General features: G+C 38.3%; 1 protein-coding gene across 1 annotated transcript in view; it reads right to left on the minus strand.

Moving 5' to 3' along the window:
- Positions 1–8,359: 8,359 nt before the first annotated feature.
- LMTK2 (lemur tyrosine kinase 2) overlaps positions 8,360–21,501 on the minus strand; it is a 115,563-nt gene continuing 102,421 nt past the window's right edge. Inside the window, exons 12-14 of the mRNA XM_069084890.1 lie at positions 14,537–14,669; positions 13,872–14,111; positions 8,360–12,758 (exon numbers count right to left, since the gene is read on the minus strand). Coding sequence (XP_068940991.1) covers positions 12,730–12,758; positions 13,872–14,111; positions 14,537–14,669 — 402 coding nt within the window. The 3' untranslated portion in view covers positions 8,360–12,729. The remainder of the gene's footprint in view (positions 12,759–13,871; positions 14,112–14,536; positions 14,670–21,501) is intronic.

The following is a 21,501-nucleotide window of genomic DNA, read 5'->3' on the forward strand; positions in this document are numbered from 1 at the left end:
GGTGGGCTGGTCAGGTGTTAAAAGATGACTGTGGACATGCTGAGTACAATGACAGGAGGAAGCAAGGGAGGCTTCTAATACACTGGACAGCCAACATATGGGAAAACATGGGAAGGAGCTTCATAGGATAGTGTAATGGGAATGTAAATTTTAAAGATCTTCCCTGCCCCTAGGCTAAAGTGCACCTGGAGCCTGGGGTGGGAGGCTTGTTTTTCAGTAGATACTTTTTGATTGGCCAGTGGGTCCAAAAGGTTGTTACATTCTCTGAGCCAGGAGAAGGCTATATAAGCCCTGATGTGTAGCTTTGTTTTGGGGGCTCACTTTGAGAAGTGTTCTGTGATTTGATATGGATTCTGGGAAGCCGTTGTCCTGAGCCCCCCCCCCCCTTTGAAAAAACCCAGATGTTGAAACCCAGATGTTGACTGGGTATGGATGTAATGGTAGGACAGTTTGAAATCTGTCTACTAGATCTGTTTCTGTCTTGATAATTCTGTCTGTGTACTTTGAAGTTCGGGGTGCTGACCTTTTCCCCTGAACAAGGTAAATGATATATGTCTGACTGATTAAAGTAAGCTTGTTAACCCATTTTGAGTTGCTTTCCTTTATCAAAGCAGATCCAAGAACCTGTGGCGGCAGCGACCCTGAGGACGCTTGGGGTGCTTGCTGCTACAGATAGGTGGGCATGGCTAGGTGATGATCTGCACGTTTGGAAGGAGTATCCATTGATGTGTCTGTTCACAGAGATCATGGATCCATTTGGGTATCTCCAGCACCCAGTCCAGTGCCTGGCATATTATAGAAATAAGCACTTAGTGAATGTTTTTTGAATTGTATTTATTACATAGATTAGGTTGGTCTTAGAAAGCTTACTTCCTAGTTTTAGATAGCATCATCCTTTCCAATGGGATTTGCCTATATAATTTTGAAACAATTCTTGATTATTCAAAAACAGAACATACTTTGACCATTTTATTCAACAAAAAGAGCTGCTATAAATATTTTTGTACAAATAGGTCCTTTTCCCCTTTTGAGTTGTGCTTTTAACAATGGATAGGGTTTGGAAAGAATGGTGGGAGGAGGAGAGAACTATGATCAAAGGAACAGACGAGAGATGAGAAAAGTGCAAGAACCATGGGATGATGAGTGTCTCAGCCTGATTGGAGTGGAATAATGGAAAGAATACTGACCTTAGAGTCAAAGGACCTGGATTCAAATCCTACTTCTATCATTTACTACCTGTATAACTTTGGGCAAGTCTCTAGGCCAAGTTAGCTTCCTCATCTGTAAAATAAAATGTACAGGTTGTATTTGATGGCCTCTTAGGTAGGTCCCCTCTGGTTCAAAATCTACGATCCTTTAAAAGGGAAGTGCCCCCAGCTCAGTAATAGTGGGGCATTAGGCTGCAAAGCTAATTCAGATCAGACTTGGAAGTCAGGATTAAGGAGGTTTGAAGGTCCACTTCTAGGCAATGGAAACTTTCCAAAAATTTGGGGGGAGAATTACATGAAAATGGTGTTGTAAGGAGACTAATTTGCTAGACCATGTGAAGAATAGATTTATTTCTGCAGGAGGGGAGAAAAAGAGAGTGAGAGATTGGCCTAAGCTCTAGGTCTGAGCCAATAAGGACATGGAGATTAAAAGTAGGCAATATGTTGGATAGATATATCAAAGAATCAATATCAATAGATAATCAATAGGATTCATTTACTCATAGTGAGCCTCCTTATATCAGAAACTTTAAATGAGTCACATTAATAATTTGGGTTTCCTCTAATATGTGAAATGTACTTATCCGAAGGGCCTAACTATGTGAGAGCCTGAAGTTGAGAATCAGAAGGGAATATTTCATGGAAAAACCTGTCTGCTGTGTTAACATTATCTTAGGCAAACAGAGGCATAGGCTAAAGACTAATTTATTCCATTGTCTAGTATGACCAAAGATGTTTGTTTTTTGATTAAAGGGAAAAATTGAGTACATTTCTAGTCTTTAAACTTCACAGTATTTTCAAGTCTGATGGAAAGGTTTTAGGACAATGAAAACTAATTGCTTTCAGTTTATTCTGTGTGCCGAAGTCACCACCTATCTAAAACAAAAAAGATTTGGACACAATAGCTGAATTTGTGGTTGCATAGCAACAGATTATACCCAACTGAAGACAATCTTTGTGGCTCCCTCTTGCACAGGTCACTGGAAAACATTCATCTAACTTTGTCCACCTTTTGAGTTTTAAAAGATTCCTTTGCTGCAGATTTCTTACATGTATGTACAAAGTGTCTATGAAGCCCACAGCAAAGTCCAATAGAAGTTAAAGCAGTGACCTGGACTATATAGACATAAATCCCTAGATGACCCAATGGAGGGGACAAGTGAGGCCTCATATGTATTACTGAGACTTACTGGAGTGTAACCCATGTGACTGAACTATAATTCTGGTTGGGAATACTTTATTCAAAGGAAACAAGATGGGTTGACAGGGTGGGATGTGGTGGCATTATATATTAAGAAGGTATCGTCATGGGAGGAAATCCAAGAATTAGAGAGGGGGAAGCAGAGTGGAGAACATTTGGGTGAAGATCAATGGAGGGAGAAGCAGAAATCATTGTCATTGGAGCAAAGAAATAAATGAGAAGCTTGGCAAATATCACAAACTTGGCACTGAAGCACGATGTAATAGTGACAACAGACCAGTTATTTAGACATCTGCAGTGTTCTCTTCCTGTCAAAAGGAGAGTAGTTAATAATTTCTTGATTTGTTTCAAATGTAATTTCATCATTCAAATGTTGAGGAATCAACAGGAGAAAATACTGGATCTGATTTTCAGTAACAAGGTTGCTGGGGTAAAAATAATTAAAACTGGGGCAGGTAGGTGGCACAGTGAATAGAGTACCGGCCCTGGAGTCAGGAGGACCTGAGTTCAAATCCGGCCTCAGACACTTAACACAAAAACTAGTCATGTGACCTTGGGCAAGTCACTTAACCCCAATTGCCCTCCAAAAAGCAAATAATAATAATAATAATTAGAACTTCAGGAGTGTCTACTCCTTCTTAAAGTTTTTTGCAGAGAGAAAAAAGGAAGTAAGTCATTGTCAGGGATCTACCCTAAATTTTGGGATAACAGATTTCAAAGGATTCAGAAGAGTAGGCAGCATCCTATGGACTAAGATTCCTATGGAAAGTTCACCCAGAGGGGTTGGAAAACTCAAGAATGAAATTCTGAAGATGAAAAAGGAAACAATTCTAATGGGGAGGAAAAATGGGGCCAATTTGAGCAAATTAAAAAAAAAAAACAAATCCTTCAACACATATCTACCCAGTCCAGCAAAACAAATTCCCACAAGGGCAATGTCTGAAAATGCATTTTAAATTTATCACCTTTTTGTCAGGAGGTGAATAACATGTTTCATCTTCATTCTTTGGACTTTTGAGGTATTGTTGCCCAACTTAGATTTTTTAAAAGATATATAATATAAAATAAATGTGATATAAAGGTGTGTGATGGAGGATGAATCTGAAAACATTGCACTGTGTCAGGAGTTCTAAAACTCAGAACGCGCTGAGGCTAGCAAGGCAAGCTAAGGACACCATGAAGAGCTGTTTGGTGTTTTTTTAAAGGTACGATGGGGAGGAGGATGATCAAGAAAGGAATAAGATTGCTGCTTCGGGTAGGTGGAATGACACCACAGTTAGAACAGTTGGGAAGAGGGATGGTTGTTTTTTTGTTTTTGTTTGGTTTGGTTTTGTGTGGTTGTGTTTTGTTTTTTTGGGGGAAAGACAACAAGTTCTGTTTTGTACAAGTTGAGCTTGAGATGCCTATGGGATATTCAGTTTCAAATGTCCAATGCCCCAACATTGTGCATTAGACTGTGAACTCTTAGGAGGCAGGGGTTGTTTTTTGAAGGTTTTTTGTTTGTTGTTGCCTTTTATTCATATCCTCAGTGCTTAGCATAGTGTCTGGTACATAGCAGTCACTTACTAAATGTTAGCTGGTTGATTAGTATGAGTTTGAAGTTTAGGAGAGATTAGAACTAGATGTTCTATCTATGTATCTATCTGGGAGTCATCTGTGAGACAAATCTATGGGAGGTGATGAAAGTCACCCAGTAAGAATGAAAAAAGAAGGGGCGGCCAGGTGGCTCAGCGAGTAAGAGCACCGGCTCCAGTGTCGGGATGACCTGGGGATCAAATCTGGGCTCAGATACTTAGCACCATGCCCAGAAATAACTAACCTTGAGCAAGTTACTTAACCCTGATTGCTTTAGAAAAAAAAAGAATGAAAAAAGAAAAGAGGAGTGCAGGACAGAGCTTTGGGGTATGACCACAGTTAGTGGGCATTACATAGCTGATAATCCAGCAAAAGTGACTGAAGTGGTTTGGTCCATCAGATAAGAGAACCAGGAAAGAACAGCATCATAAAAACTCAGAGATAAGAGAGAAGAAGAGGGGTGGACAAGTTCTCATGTTAAGAAGGTAAGGAATAAAAAAATGGCCACTTAGGTTTGGCCACATAATGAGAAGATAGGGTCGCCTTGGAAAAGACCCTGATGTTAGGAAAAATTAGGGAAAGGGAAAGTGGATGAGATGGACAGATAGCATCATGGAAATAATGAACATGAAATTGGACAGACTGAGAGATTGTAAGAGGATAGAAGGGCCTGGCACAGTATGGCCCATGGTATCACAAAGCTTTAGACACGACTGAACAACATGTTTTCTGTTCCTTGAGGTCAAGATTGTCTTTTGTTTCTATTTTTTTTTTTTGCGTCTCTAGTAGTTAGCACAGTGACTGGCACACAGTAGATGTTCAATAAGTATTGATTAATTAATTGATTGATTTGCTAGCATGGATAATTAAGAGATGCACTGGAAGACTGGAGAAGCACAAATGTCTCAATTCTTTAAAAATTCAAGAGCATGCTTTGAAAACCTAGAGGCCAACATGTTGATTTTGGTCCCTGGCAAAATTCTAGGACAGGCCCTTTGATCCAGCAATACTACTACTAGGTCTGTATTCCAAAAAGTTCATAAAAAAGAGAAAAGAACCCACATGTACAAAAATATTTATAGCAGCTCTTTGTGGTGGCCAAGAACTGGAAATCAAGGGGATGCCCATCAGTTGGGGAGTGGCTGAACAAATTGTGGTATAGGAATGTAATGGAATACTACTGTGCTATAAGAAATGAGGAGCAGGCGGACTTCAGAAAAACCTGGGAAGACTTATATGAACTGATGCTGAGTGAGGGGAGCAGAACCAGGAGAACTTTGTACACAGAGACAGCCACATTGTGTGAGGATCAACCATGATAGACTTAGGTCTTCTCAGCAATACAATGATCCAAAACAATTCCAAAAGACCCATGATGGGTAATGCTGCACACATCCAGAAAAAGAACTACAGATTCTGAATGCAGATCAATGCATATACTATGTTCACTTTTTTCTTCCTTGTGGTTTTTCCCTTTTGTTCTCTTCTTTCACAACATGACTAACGTGGAAATGCTTAACATGATTGTACATGTATAACCTATAGTAGGTTCCTTGCTGCCTTGGGAAAAGAGGAGAGAGGGGAGAGAAAGAGAAAAATTTGGAACTCAAAATCTTACAAAGATGAATCTTGAAAACTATCTTTACATGTAATGGGGATAAAAAATAAAATACTATTAAGTATAAAAAAATCTAGGACAGGTTGTTTTTTTTGTTTTTTTGTTTTTGCAGGGCAATTGGGGTTGAGTGACTTGCCCAAGGTCACATGGCTAGTTTGTGTGTATGTCAAGTGTCTGAGGCTGGATTTGAACTCAGGTTCTCCTGACTTCAGGGCCGGTGCTCCATTCACTGTGCCACCTAGTCACCCCAACAGGTTGTTAAAGAACAGGGTGGTAACCATTTAGAAAATGAAGTAGTCTTTTTTTCCCCCCTTTTTTGACAGGGTTATTAAACTGCTAGATCAAGGAATGCTAGAGATCAAATTAACCTAGCTATATGGACAGCACTTGATTAAAACACCTCATACTCTTCCTGTGGAAAAGATGTAGAGATGATACATAAATGGATTTGGAAGTTGTTGAATGTCTGGATTCAGGATCAGTTGGGAGAGAGGTTTCTAACTGAGAATCACTCCTCCATCCTTTCATATGTAGATGGCCCCATGCTGTTTAATAGTTATTTTTATTAATAACCTGGAAAAAGGCATAACTTGCCAAAAATGAAGATAACTCAAAGCTGAAAGGGATAGTTAAGAGATTCAGTGTCAGGGTAAGGATCCCAAAAGATCTTGACAAGCTTGAGCATCAGGCTGAATATAAAAAGGTGGCATTCAACAGGACTAAATGGGAAGTTTTACATGGATTCAAAAAATTAACTTCACAAATATAAGATGGTGGTGGTTGGAATATGGTTAGATGGTTTGTCTGGAAAAGATGTGGGGAGCTGAGTGGACTGCAAGCTCAATAATTTAGCAGTTATTGTAGTCAAAAAAAGCCAATGCAACCTTGGGATACATAGGAAACAAGTGAGTCCTATACTCTTGTCATGGTCAGACCACGTCTGGAAGGAATATTCTATTCTGGGAGCATAATTTAAGAATGTTGATAAGCCAGAGATTGTCCAGAGGGAGGCAACTGTTTGTCACATGAGGATTTGTTAAAAGAACCAGGCTTGAAGATTCAGCAGAGCATGAGGACTGTCCTCAAGTATTGAAATGGCTGTAAAGTTCAGAGGTTAGACCGTTCTGTTTGGCTCCAGATAGGATTGAAGTCTGGAAAAACTTCTTAACATTTAGAACTGTCCAAAGTGAAATTGGCTGCTTCAAAAGGTAATCCCCATTGGAAATCTTTAAACAGATCGGAAGTTTTAATTCGTCTGCACATTGTAGTGGACTATTTGTGCCCGATCTATGGTAGAGCCTGCTGAGCTTGTATTGATCTGATCAGCCACGGTTCGACACACGGGACCTTAACTTCGACATAGCGCTGTCATTTTGGTCTTCTCCAAGAATCAAGGAAAAAAAGACGACTTTTGGTTGTGGGTTAGATTAGGAAGCGGCTGAGGACCCTTTTAGCTCTGAAATCCTGTGATTTTGTGATGTCTGTAGTACAAAAGAATACTTAGAGTGCATAAAGGACCTCTTTAAGCCATCATTCCCATTTTCTTTCAAGTGACTGAGAATGAAAGCTATACAATGCTGCTTTAAGTATTGGGAACAAAAAAAAAATTGGTAGCATCACAAATCTATAACCCATCTAAGTAATAAGACAAAGTCTGATGAAGAGATTCAGGTTTCTATAGAACTTTGGGTATGTCCTGATTTGAGTCAATGAGAAAGTAGGTAATCACTCAGAGGAGTTTGGCCAGTTCATATGCAGAGGAAAGAATGGGTGAAGAATGCCAATTGCCTAGATTTCAACCCTCGTTTGTATGGTCACTCTATATAGCTTATCCAATAGTCTGTCTGGGATGGACAGTCCAGATGGGTAATAAACTCAGGCCTAGAGTTGAACAGGAAGAGAGCGGACTGGACTGTTTTCAGAAAATTGAATTTCTCCTTTACTGACCCCCAAGATTCCCATGAAAGCAAAGGCCCATCTTTTCAACACTAACATACCACTGAGAATTCTCTATGGCAAGAAGGCACATGGAATACTATTGTTTCTGAAATAAAAATGAGTATTCCAAGAGAGGTCCACAGTGGGTGTGAGCAGGCTGCAACACATCCCTAGGAAGGAATGAAGAGGGGTGCAAGAAGTCAAAAAGGAATTGAAGGATAGGAATAGGAAATGGGCTGGTCATGTGGCAAGAATGAAGGATGATGGATGGACAGCCAGGGTGCTCTATCCCTCTAATGTCAGGAGAAAGCAAAGGAGGCCTCTGGCACATTGGATAGACCCTCTGGGGCAAACTTTTAGGGGAGACAGGGACAGGAGTTGCACAAGATGGACAGACGTGAATAAGTTGTGTTTATTGCTGGAGGAAATTCCCAAATTAATGAGATAAAAATCTAGTTTAGTATTTAAATTAGTAGTTAACTAATGTCAACATGAATTAGTAGTTAACGAATGTCAACATGAACATATACCTACTGGGTTATATAAGTATTTCATAGTATAGGAATTGTAGGGCCGTGACAAAAGATAAGGAGAGGACTCGCCATCCTGAAAAGCATTACCATTACCCGGGGATACAGAAACTTTCTGATGAGTTCCTGAAAAATAGGATAGATTCTTAATTCAACAAGGACAATTTAGATGCTATCCTATTTAAGGGGTCGGGGATGGACCATTCAGGACCACTGTCACCTCCATGAATCTACATGTTCTTTTTCTCTCTTATGGTGAAGATGCAGTAAATGACCACAGAAACAGAGATTATAAATATATAACTATATTTTTATTTTGAATATTAAATAATTTTTAAATTACAAGCAATTTATTGAATCACACTATGCATGATCAATATACAGTAGAAATCTTATAATTTAAAAATGTACACAATTTAAAGACAATTTGACCTGAAATTTCATTAACTATGATATTGCCATAAACCTCATATACCTGTATTAAATTACAATATGAAAACCCTCATACCTATGATTTTATTACATAATTCCTCATTTACAAACATAATTCAACATTATATATACATGAGTACCATTAAGTTACACCTAGGCCTGTGCAAATCTGAATAACTTATTAAACAAAACCAAATTATTTGAAGTCATTCAAACCTATCTTTAACAGGCTGCTGGTATCACAAATACTGTCAACATATCTTTAAGGTCCTTTTTTATTACAGAAATTTTGTTTTTCAAATCAAAGACTTGAACTAATACCATTAATATCTTAGAATATTGTTGTTGTGACTTAAAGCTGAAATTATTTTGTACACCCCATTCTTATTTTAAGGCTGTTTCTCATAAGGCTAATATATTTTGATGCTACCCATCACTATATCCAAACAATTGGATTTATAACACTTGATTCACTTCCGAAGTTTTAAATGAAGTGCTTACTATATAATTCAAAACTAAAAGTTCTTCTCTTTAGCCAAGCCCCTCAATAAACACTCAAAAAATTCATTAAATCTTATAAATTTACTCTTCAAAATAGTAATAAAAGGAGGTGGCCTGAAAGGATTTTTAGTGCAGCAGAAATATACAATAACCTTTCCTAGATAAGCCCATTTCTACAAAAATGGTTACCCAATCATCTGTACATATCTAAAAGCCAGATTACTGAAGGTTTTGTTTCAAATCAAACACATTTGTGGCTCATTTACCCTGAAGGCCTAATTTATAAACATTAAATCAGGTTGTCAGAGATTTTGGAAGCTCTTTTCATGCATTTCTATTTTAGGCTGATGATGGGGTCATGTAAGAAAATCAGTTAACTGCTTTGGATAGACAACAAAGGCAATTTTAAACAATATGGGGTTCACTTGATTAGAATCCAGCTATTCAGCAATAAACCACTGAAAAAATAAGATGTAACCTAAAATCAGATACTTTCTGAACTATCAAAGGGAAGTTTAGGAATGAACATTTGTTGTGGATCAAGTATTATAAACCAATTCTATTTAATCTGAAGAATCCCAATGATTTACTTTCAATTGCATAATCTGTTTTAGAACAAATAACATTAAAATAGAATCATACTGCTTGTAAAAAAAAACCCTAAATTTGAACAATGAACTACACGCTAATATTCCCAAACACAGAATTGACAATTATAAATCTATTTTATTGAACCATCTACTGTGTATTGCTTGAAATTTCAAAAGACTATGCTAACACATTTAGTAAATAAATTCTACCTTCCATATCCTAATAGAGTAAGATTTTTCCATAAATTCCAATCTAAATTGATCATATAAAGATGCATGTTTGGCAACTAGTTACATGTCATTTAGACTCAAAGAAGTAACTCTTTATTGAGGCTCAGGGTAGTACTAATTAAAAAAAATCTATTAAATGGAAGCTTATGTGGCTAATCTCTTTATATATGGTAAAAAAGAAATTGCCTAAAAGTTTGAAGAAAACCTTGCTGGGCTGACCGTGGGGAGAGGGGAGGGGCAGTTTTTTTGTGTGATCTTTGAATTCTCAGCACCTACTGCAATGTATTAGTAGGTGCTTAATTAATATCTGTTGAATCTATCTGACGTCAGAAGCATCAGCTGAATCTCCATAGTTACAGCCATCTCACTTTTTACTCAGTTTAGGTCAGTGATTAGCTATAAAACATATCATTCACTAATACTCAAGGAGTCTCCATAGCAAGAAATTCAGAGTTGAGGTTTAATTTTGGCATAATCATACTCTAATGCCCTGTGATTTAAAAAGAAAAAAAAACACACACAATCACATAGATTTGAATATGGTTTCTGAAACAGGATTTCATGCTCTTTGGGGACTCCTGCAAATAAATATTTAGTGTACACAACAAAGTGGTTTTAAAAAGGGTCGCAGTCTCTACTTTGAATTTTTTTTCCCCTGTGGAAATTTAATGCAACTACAAGAAATTAGTCAATGTGTACATGTAGTAAGTAGGTCCTAATTTTACTACATAAACTTAGATTTTATAAAAATTTGCATTACTGAACTGAAACCATAAGTTTTAAGGTGCTGTGGTCTACTGGTCTTAACTATTTTTTAACCTTTAATCAAAGACTGTGACCTACATTTTCAGCGCTATGAGAGTAGTGGAGACCGTAAAACATACTTACTAAAGAGAGTAAGGCTTTTTATACTTGGGTCTTAGGAGTGCTCACTGACATAAAGAACAATGCTCTATGGCATCGATTAACCCACTGATTGGCAAACTTTCCCTTATCATAAATGGCTTCACCATGAACTTGATTCTTCACTCAGCACAATATCACTGCATCTTTTTGGCAACTGTAAACATTGTATTTGGGGAAGCTGAACAGTAGGCTTACCTGTGGCCACTATCAGTTTTAAAAAATAAACATTGTATGTTTTAGAGTAAATCCCTTTCCCCCTTCTCTGCACAATCACAAAGCTGTTTCTCAAGCATTCCAGTCTCTTTTAAAATTGAGTGCTTTTAAATAATAAAAAAGCAGCACCATGACTTAATCCAGGAGGAAATATCCAGTCCCATGAGCACTGGGGCCAGCTTATGGTCATGCCTGTCTAGTGGCAAATTTCCCCAAATCCCTGCTTTAAGAGAGAAAGAAAGGAAGAAAGAGAAAGTAAGAAAAAGAAAAGAAAGAAGGGAGGAAAGAAAGAGAAAGAAAGAAAGAAAGAAAGAAAAAGAAAATGACTTCTGTGTCCTCAGGCCAATAACAGAAACATCTGAAGGGTCTGTAAGATCCAGCTAACACAATTTTAAAGCTAGCCACCACCTTAAATTGCAACACATTACTCATTTCATGGACCGACCACATCCAGGAGAACTATTTGGAGTCAACCAGGTTCATTCTGGGAGGCTGTTGATTTATTCAACTGCTCTCATCAACCAACAATGGAAATCTAGGTAAGCAGCAATTAACTTTTACTTATTTTAAAGCAGATAGACTTTAGGGGTAGTATTTTCCCATTTTCAGTTTTGGTATCACTGCTTTTTAAAGCAAAGGAGAATGAAACTATGAAAGTCTGATTTTTTAAAATTAATTTCTGAGAAAACTTCATGACATTATGAAGTGTCTGACTTAATAATCCCATATGTAGTTAATACAAGCTAAGAAATTTTATTTGGGTCAACCTTTATAGTTACTTTATTTTTTAATCCAGGGAATTCAGGAGCTAAATCATTTTTGTATCCCTTTAAAAACAAAAAAGTAAGAATCACTGGTTGAAAGACCCTTCAATTATTTGGAAAGAAGCCTGATATCCTTAAGTCACTCTAAGAGAAGAAAAGTAAATGCATTTGATTCATTTGAGCAATCCAGATCAGTGTTTTCAGACTCCTCAAAAATATTTCCTATAAAAACATGAACACTGTAACATTCAGAATCATTTATCATTTTGAAAAATGGTACTGGGTTTAAGATTCCAGCAAATTCTACAACAGCATAACACTCATTTAAATTTTACAAGTACCATGCATAGCAAACAAAATATAAAAACAGGAGAAATCAAACTAGTGAACAGCCCTAGCTTGACCTGCTTTATTTTCCTTGAATAATTTACGATTCTGATTCTGTACAATGCTGGGGACTCTGGGAACATATATCCATAGTGCAATTACAGAAAGCAAGGTAATATGTATTGAGTGATCTTTCCCCCCCAAGAATAAATATGGCTCGCTACTGACCAACTATCATTCATACGGTTTCAGTGACACAGCCACCTGTTGTACAGACACAATTTTATATAATTCTATGACAGGTGTAGGTTCAAATAGAATAAACTACATGGAAAAATATAAAAAGAATATGATACAATCCCATACATAACCAGAAGGTTGTGTAATTGCTTTACAAGTTTATTACAAATAACAATTGCCTGAAGAATTAATACTTCAAGTTTTTTTAAAACAGCTGTAGATTCATCTCTTCCAAATGAAAAGCAAATTGCACTGATTAAAAACACACATTACAAATACACATCGAAAGTCCTGATGGAACATTTCTTTGCTGTGTTTCTTGATTCTCCTCTTCTTTACTCCAGAAGAAGCCTACAGTGGCTCTCTGAACACAGCTGTGTTCATCAGTATATACACTGTGGGCATGCTGTCTTGTACGAGCAGTTTTTGATTTTTAAAAAGAGTCTTTTACCCACTTAATCTTTTTCTCCATCTTCACTGCTTCCTATATGGTGAAAAGACAATAAGATGAGATGAAGATAATTTTTGTAGGGTAAAAATTTTCTAGTACAAATTCAACACAAATGCATTCCATAGAAAAGTAAGCAGTTGAGAACTTAACACTTGACTGATTTTTCTCCTTTAAAGCAACACCTGCCATACTCTCATGCAGAAGAAACACATCTGTTTAACTCACACATCTAGTTCAATGCTACAGGTTGAAGCATGTGAAAAAGCTGGGTAGATTTCTCTAAACATCTGCCTATTTGTAGGACTACTGGGTAACTGGTATTATCTAATCAGAGCAAGTAAAATATAGTGCAAGTACAAACAAAAGTTCTTTATATTACTTTTAATTTATTTGATTTATAAATCTCAATTGCCAGAGTACCTATTAACATTTATCTTTAAATCTAGCTATGAAAGAAGGTGATATTTATTCTAAGATACTATTTAATATGTATCCTGTCCCTTCACCTCTACCCCTATTGACCACACATTGACATTATTAAAAAAAAAAAAAAAGCAAAAAACTCAAACAACCCCACAAAACACTTTATGGCAAATGAGAATTCTAAGAGGAGGTGCCTCAAATGCCACTGTGGCAAAGTGTGATCTGTTACCAAAAACATGAATTCAGGAACTTAAACCAATCCTTTGTATTCTTCTTTCTGTAGGCAAAGGGCAGGGAGAGAAGGAAAGATTTTTAAGGGCAAGAGAATATCATGTCCCATCTGTCAATGATTCACAGCTATTTCTAAAACTCAAAAATCAGACAGACACTGGGGAGGAACAGGTCATTGCTCCTTCAGGGAGCTCTGTTCATTCTGGTAAAGGGAACCTACAAATCCCCAGCAGACATTCAGCATGTCTGGTTTCAGTGAACACACTCGACTTGTGTTATGGAACAGATGTGATAAAAAGAAGTTAGCTCGTGGAATACAATCTAAGGCTTGTGATTATCTGATTGAGAGCTTTCTATAATGGATGGAGGGGACAAGATACTCTGAAATGGGGCTTGCCTTCTTGAACGAAGAGCTGACATCTCCCCAAATCTCTCCCCACCCCTACGGACCCAAGTGTTTGCACATGTATCCACTGTCACACAGGCACTCACCTCCTTGTTCAATATCTGAATCAGTGAGATGTGTAAGAGAAAAACTTGCAATGTTGGCAGGAGAGATAGAAAACCTGGAATAAGGCGATGCATGTGACCAACTTTGTTCAATACTTCTAGATGGTGGTGGAGGAGAAAAGTACTTTGATGTCTGAAGAGAGGGCTTGGAACCAAGGCTATCTGCCGTTTTGGACATAAAAGACTCCTGGGAGAAGTCGTCATCCCATTCAAAACCTCCACCTAAAGAAAAAAGTAATAAATTCTGGTTTTAGAATTGCTTCTTTCAGGGGGGCCAAGTGGCGCAGTAAGAGTGCCGGCCGCAGGGTCGGGAGACCTGGGATTGGTTCTGGCCACAGATACTCGGCACCCACACAAAAATAACTGGCCACGTAACCTTGAGCAAATTACTTAACCCCGATTGCTTTAAAAAAAAAAAAAAAGAATTGCTTCTTTCAAAAGAAAAGACTCCAAATACATAGTACTCTGATATTACACACAAGAAAATTTGCTGACAATAATTAACAACAAAAACTTGAACTGAAGTGAAAATTCTCTGCAGCAGAGATAAAGTGTCAGGCAACAATAAGTATTTGTAAGAATACAAATCGAATGGATAAATACTACATTTTCAAGCTTGTCTCAGATTTTCAAAATATTCAAAATACCTTCTTCATCGGTTGAACTTTCTGAGTTTGTAAACCTGTTCAAGTAATTGGGACCTAATGATGGTGCTGCACTGTTAGACTCTGGATTGTTTGCTTCTGCTCCTCGGTGTCCCAGCTCTTTGGTTGGTGTTTCCTAAGAAAATAAAAATCCTGATTATATACTATGTGGAAGAAAGGAGAAAAAAATCATGTTAGTTATCAGTTTCAGCCAACAACCTGGCCTATAACATTTGTTTATGTGTTTTCTTCTCTACCCTGTCTTTCACCCCTTCATCCCCCAAAAAGCCCTTTCTTCTGTTTTGTCTGTGCCTATCTACCTGGAATATGTGTCTTCTCTCTTCAACTAAATTGTAAGGTTCTGGAGGTCAGGAATTGCATTTTACAATGCTTTGAATCTCCATAGCATCTAATAAAATGCTTTAGATGTGTAGGTGTTCAACAAAGACTTGTTGATTAAATAATTCCATTATTTACTTATCAGAATTTTGCTTGAGCCCTTTATGACAAGAGAGTTAAGATAAGCCTGCCATTCACACACAGAATATAATGGAGAAATTTGAATTTTTGTTGGATATCTAATGAAATGAGTCCTTCAGACCAGGTCTAAGTTTTCTTTCTACTCCTTAAAAGAAAAAAGAATTTCATTTTACCAGGATTCTTTAGTTAACTAAAAACCAAAGAAGGGAAAACTGCAAGGGGATGTATAATAGGTCAAATAAATAATAGCAAATTAAACTAGTTAATGAAACCTGGCCGGACAAACCAGGAACAAAAAAGGAATCACAAGAACTAGAGAATACTCTATCTGTTGGGGCAGCTAGGGGGCGCAGTGAGTAAAGCGCCGGCCCGCGGTCAGGAGGACCCGAGTTGGGTTTCAGCCTCAGACACTTAACACACACACACACACACAAAATCTAACCATGTAACCTTGGGCAAGTTACTTAACCCCAATTGCCCTCCAAAAAAAAAGAATATTCTATTTTGTCATAATTTCTAAACTCCCTAGTTAATTTCCTCTATCATAGCACTTCATTATGCTACTATATGACATCATGTGATTTTTCTGTATTTTTAAGACCCATTAACATAACCTTCAATCTCAAGTGAAATGCTTTGTATAGTGCTCACTGGCATCTTTTTTTTTTTTTTTTACACTTGAAAAGTTACACGTAGTTTTCTAAGCTTAAAAACGAATAAAGGTGATAGGAAATATGAATCACAGAAACAGAATTTCAAAGTTGGAAGGGTCCAACCCATACTTGAAAGGAATCCTGACTATACTGTAACCGTTAAGTCATTGTCTAGCCTATGCCAGAAGGCCTTTGAAGAAGTTTTAAAACCAAATATTAAAAATTGTTTTTACAAGCAACTGGAATGTAAGACATACTGGCAACGGGGTAGAGAAATCTATCTTGCCCTACAAGAAAATAAGGGGACAGGGGATAAGAGAGGGGGATATGATAGAAGGGAGGGCAGATTGGGTAATCAGAATGCATGCCATGTTGGGGTGGAGGGAGGGGGAAGATGGGAAGAATATTTGGAACTCAAAACCTTGTGGAAATGAATGTTGAAAACTAAAAAAAAAAAAAAAACATTCGAGGAAGGAAAACTTAACCGCCTCTTAAGGCAGCCACAGACACTTTTGGACTTTTCTAATTGCTAGGGAAGCTTTTCTTGCATCAAACCTAAATTTGCTTCTCTTCAATGTCTACCCATTTCCTGGGCCTGCCTCTACATAACCATTTTGGCCCTTCCTCCACATGGCGGCCTCTTACATTATGAAAGGCAGCTGTCATCCCCCCCACCCCCAACTACTCCTCAAATGACATGAACTCAAGACCCTTTGCATTGTCCTTATATCACGTTTGTATTCACACTTAAAGTAGGCAGAAATCAGAAAAAATTTAAAAGGCAGCAATCATATTTGTAAAACTAGTACTATGAGAGAGATTTGAATTCAGACACCATCATTTGCTAGTTCTAGCATCTTGAACAGATTAAACTCTTTGAGAAAGGATTCTGTGAAGATGGTGGAATAGGTCAGAAAATTCCAAGCTCTCCAGACTTCCCCTACAAACAAGACAAAATAACACCTCAGGGTGAATGCAGAGCATTTTGTAAAAATAAACAAGAGTGGGGGCAGAACAGTGGTCCTCCTGGGACAATCTGGAGAAGTTCTGAAGAAAAATCTCAGGACTAAGCTTTGATCCCTGTGAAGAATAAACACCTCCAGGCTAGTTCTGTTGAAACAGAAAACTGGAAGCCCTGGGGCTAGCTGGGCTGGGAGGTAGCCTTGGCCCCAGTCACAGAATTTTCACCTCTTGGACAGTGTGGGGAGATGAGCTGGGGAGACCAGTGTCTGAGCAAAGAAAGATTATTGAGGGAACCTCTGCTGATAAGGGACACAAGGCCCAGCCGTGCAGGCAAAACAGAGCCCTGGGTGAGAGGGAATCAGTACCCGCCTGGTGAGTGCAGAAGCAGTGGGACAGGACACCTGGCAGGGTGGAGGTCTTGATTTGGTTCCAGGCCACAGGGGAGAACTGAAGGAGGACCTGAGGCCAGAGGTACTATTCCCTATACCCCAAACTGCAGGACTACAGGCGATGTCAAATGGTCACCTACCCAAAAAGAATTCACATATGAACTTAAAAAAGACTTCAAAAATCAAATGAGAAAGACTGAGGAAAAATTAAAAAAGTAAGAACAATCCAAGAAACACAAAAAGATTATGAAAAGTCAGCCAACTAGAAGAAGAGATTCAGAATCTTAAGGAAGAAAATAACAACTTGAAAATTAGAATTGGACAAGGAGAAGCCAGCAAAGTTATGAGACCAAGAAATAAAACAAAATATAAAGAGCGAAAAAACAGAAGAGAAAGTAAAATATCTCATGAGAAACGCAATTGCTCTGGAGAACAAATCAAGAGGAGAAATATAAGAACAATCAGACTACCCAAATACTTTGATCCAAAAAAGAATCTTGATAACAATAATACGAGAAATAATTTTTTTAAGGTGTTATTTTCTTCAGTCAGGTTGTTGACTCGCTTTTCATAATTTTCTTGCATCATTCTCATTTCTCTTCCCAATTTTTCTTCCACTTGTCTTACTTGGTTTTCAAAATCCTTCTTAAGGTCCTCCATGGCCTGTAACCAGCTCATATTTTTCTTGGAAGCCTTTGGAGCAGGAGTTCTGACTCTGTTGTCTTCCTCCTGTTCCATGCTTTGATTTTTTTTTGTCCCCAAAATAGGCATCTAAGGTTTGACTGTTCTGCTTGCTTTGCTTCCTCATGTTGCCACTAAATTACTTGATTTTTGAGCTTCTTGCCACAGTAGAACTCTACTTCCAGAGAGGAGAGCTTTGTCCCAGATCACTTGGGGTTTTCACAGCTGCCGGAGCTATTAGTTGGGTGCTCTCTCTGAAGCCTCCATAGGCTCTGGCACCTGGTCACACACCCATGACCTCCACCCAAGACAGCAATCCAGATCCAAGCAGGTTAAAGCAAGAGTGATTACCCCTCAGAATGGTCGCTTGGTCCCTTTATGATCTACAAGCCAGGAGCTCTGAAGTAGCCACACGGCGGCAGCTCCAGGGCTACCACACCTCTGGCACTTCTTGCCCCAGGGGGCAGGGGCTGGACCGCCCTGTCCCCCCCAGTTTCACCAGAGTTCTACACTGACCTTTTATTTTGTTGTTGGTATATTTTGGTGTGATAATTCTGGAAACCACCACTGCTGGTGATCCACTCTACCGAAGTCCATTCTAGCCACTGCTGGTGGGGGCTGACCCTTGGGCTAAAACCATGGGCTCATGCGGGCCTCTGTTCAGCTCCCAGTGTACTGCAATGGACCCTTCCTGCTGGGCTGCCTTCAATGCGAGATTTGTTTCTGTCACTTTGTGGGTTGTATAGCTCTAAAATTTGTTTAGTCATATTTTATAGGTATTTGAGGTGGTTATGGGGGGAGCTCATAGAGTTTTCCTGCTTCTATGACGCCATCTTGGCTCCGCCCCCTCAATACAAGAAATAATTAAAGAAAAGTGTCCTGAAGTGTTAGAACAAGAGGGGAAAGTAGAAATAGAAAAAATCCCCAAAAGAGATCCTACAGGGAAAACCTACAGGGAGATCATAGCTAGATTCCGAAACCCCCAGCTCAAGGAGAAAATATTACATGCAACAGAATAAAACAAATATGGCAGACAATTACAATCTCATAAAACCTAGCAGTGGCTACACTAAAAGAGTGCAGGTGTTGGGAACACTATATATCCCAGCAAAAGAATTGTGGTTTTGTGGTCAAAAACAGTATACCTAGCAAAGTTAAGCATAAACTTGAATGGAAAAAAAAAGACGTTTAATGAATTGCAGACTTTCAGGATTTTGTTGCAAAACGACCTGAAATCAATAGAAAATTTGACATACAAGATCCAAGAGAAATATAAGGTAAACACAAAAAAACTAATTACAAGGAACTCAATAAGAACAGACTGTTCCCTTTTTATACTAGGAAAGGTAAACTGTCTAAGATTGTTATTAGTAATTTGGTAGTTTGAAAAAAAAGACTGGGGCAGAGCTAAGTATGATGCAAAACTAAAAAGTAAACTGTCTAGGAAAAGGTAAAAAGAGTAATTATCTTATGCAAATGAGGTGAGAGAAGAACTGACAGAGGAGTTAGATGGTGGAGGAGGGCTAGTAGATCTGGAACCCTATTCTTACCAGGAATGAGTTAAAGAGGGAACAATGCATATATATATATATGTATCTCAAAGGGCATAAAAGTCTTCTAAATTCAGAAAAAAATAAAAGGCTGAAGGGACAGGGAGGGGGGAGACAATAGGGGAGGGATCTTTGGTGGGAAAGTAGGCTAAGTAACAGAAGGGCAAAGTAGCAGGTAGAAGTAGAGGAGTCAGGAGGGATAAGAAATAGCAGATACACACAAACATAAAATAAATTAGATCAGGAGTAGAATTTATTAGGAGAAAAAAAGCAGAGGTAGTAAACATGATCTCAGACAAAATTAAAGCTAAAACAGATCAAAAGAGAAAAAAGGGAAACTACACTATATGCCAGTCATATTAATCAATATTGTTTTAGACTATTAAAAAAATGAAAGTATAAGGTTGGAATATTGTTGGAGTAAAGGAAAAGGTGAATTGGTGGACTTAGAAAAATATGGAAAGACTTGGACCTATGAAGAAAGACATTATCCACCCTGAAAGAAACAGTGGACAAACAAGTATAGCATGGTCTTACACAGATGCATATGAAAGTATATGTCTATAGATTTATCTGTGCCTAACTGTAGCCTTCCTGGAAGGGAACAGGGAGGAAGGGGTAAAAAAGAACAGTAGAGAACAAAAGAAAACTTAGAAGGAAGTAAAGAAAAGATGGGCAGATTGGAACACAACGTGTAGTATTACATAGATTTTCTTGAAAGGGAAATATATTGCTGTATATTTTGAATCTTCTCTTATGTTCTGCTATGCGCAAGGCAATGCTTTTCTTCTTTTATTTTGTATTTAAGTTTATATTTCTTTTCTTACTGAGTTTTTAAGTATTAGTATTTAAGTTTTAAAAGGTTTTTTTTTCAAGCCTGTTTCTTCATTTGTAAAACAGGAACAACTCTAGGGATACTTACACCTCAAGGGGTTGTTGTGGAGAAAGCACATTATAAACCTACATAAATATGAGCTGCTTTGACTTTAAATGACATGCAGTACTACAGGGGGAAAACCTGTTGAGATTAAAAGGAACCACAAATAGAGAGCAGATAAATCCTAATAAAAAGCTTGAAGGAAGCTTTAGAAAACAGGCTTCTGTGCAACAAAGGTGGGGCAGGCAGAGGAAACTGGAAAGAGCAAGGGATTCTTTTGCTGCGCTAGCACAAAGAGTCTTGATCCCTGTGGGCCCCACACTGACTTAGAAAACCACAAATTAACATTACTTATGTCATACTGTATTTTTATTTTGTTACACATTCCCCAATTACATTTTAATCTTGTCCAGGGTTTTGCCCAGTTTGCAATCTGCCACCTTGCCTAGAGCAGACGTTGAGGAAGCCTGTCCCTAAGCAAGAAGACACTGAGTAGAAGAGCAAAGATGTGATTCCCTTACATATGGTCAAAGGAGGCCAAAAATTTTTACACAGACTGAATCTCAAGGAGGATGATGCCTCAGCACATTCTGTAGATGTAGTTCTGTCCCATATTGGCAAGTCTTATTTATAGAGCTAAATCAAAAGTCACAGAGATGATCTCAAATGAAGCACTGTAGCTCAATGTCAAGTTATTTGTGAAATTTAACATAGTAATTAAAATTACCTTCCAAAGAGTGTAATTTTCCTTACTTAGGACCCTTTAATTTGGCTCCAGCCTATGTTTCTAGGCTTACTGATTGCATCTTACTTCTCCCCCTTCACCTATTATGTTGTTGCTGTCCACTTCTGTGACCCCACTTTGGGGTTTTCTTGGCAAAGATATATGCCATTTCCTTCTCCAGCTCATTTTGCAGAGGAAAGAAACTGAGACAAACAAGGTTAAGTGAGTTGCCCAGAGTCACACAGTCAGTAGTAAGTATCTAAGACCAGATCTGAACTTCGGAAGATGAGTTTTCCTGACTCAAGACCTGGCACTGTATCCACCGGGCCACCTAGCTGTCCATTATACATTTCAGGAAAACTAGAATACTTGCTGTTCCTTGAACTGGCATCCTATCTCTAGTCTCTATGCCTATGCATAGGTTGCCCTCCCTGCTTGGAATGTACTGCCTCCTTACCTCCACTTACTGGCAACCTTGATGTCCTCCAAAGCTCAGCTCATGCTCATGAGCTAGCTCTAATGGGAATTATTTTCTGACTCCCCCTTCTACTGTACTGGCTCGACCCATGACTCCCTGGCCTACTTAACCTTTGAGCCAGCAGCTGCTGCCCCATGCTGACAGTATCGTTACACCTAATAACTTCCTCCTCC

This window comes from Petaurus breviceps, unplaced genomic scaffold (genome assembly GCF_028583685.1).
Source record: "Petaurus breviceps papuanus isolate PSGF00001 unplaced genomic scaffold, PetGlider_PUasm1.0 175, whole genome shotgun sequence".
Classification (NCBI taxonomy): Eukaryota; Metazoa; Chordata; class Mammalia; order Diprotodontia; family Petauridae; genus Petaurus; species Petaurus breviceps.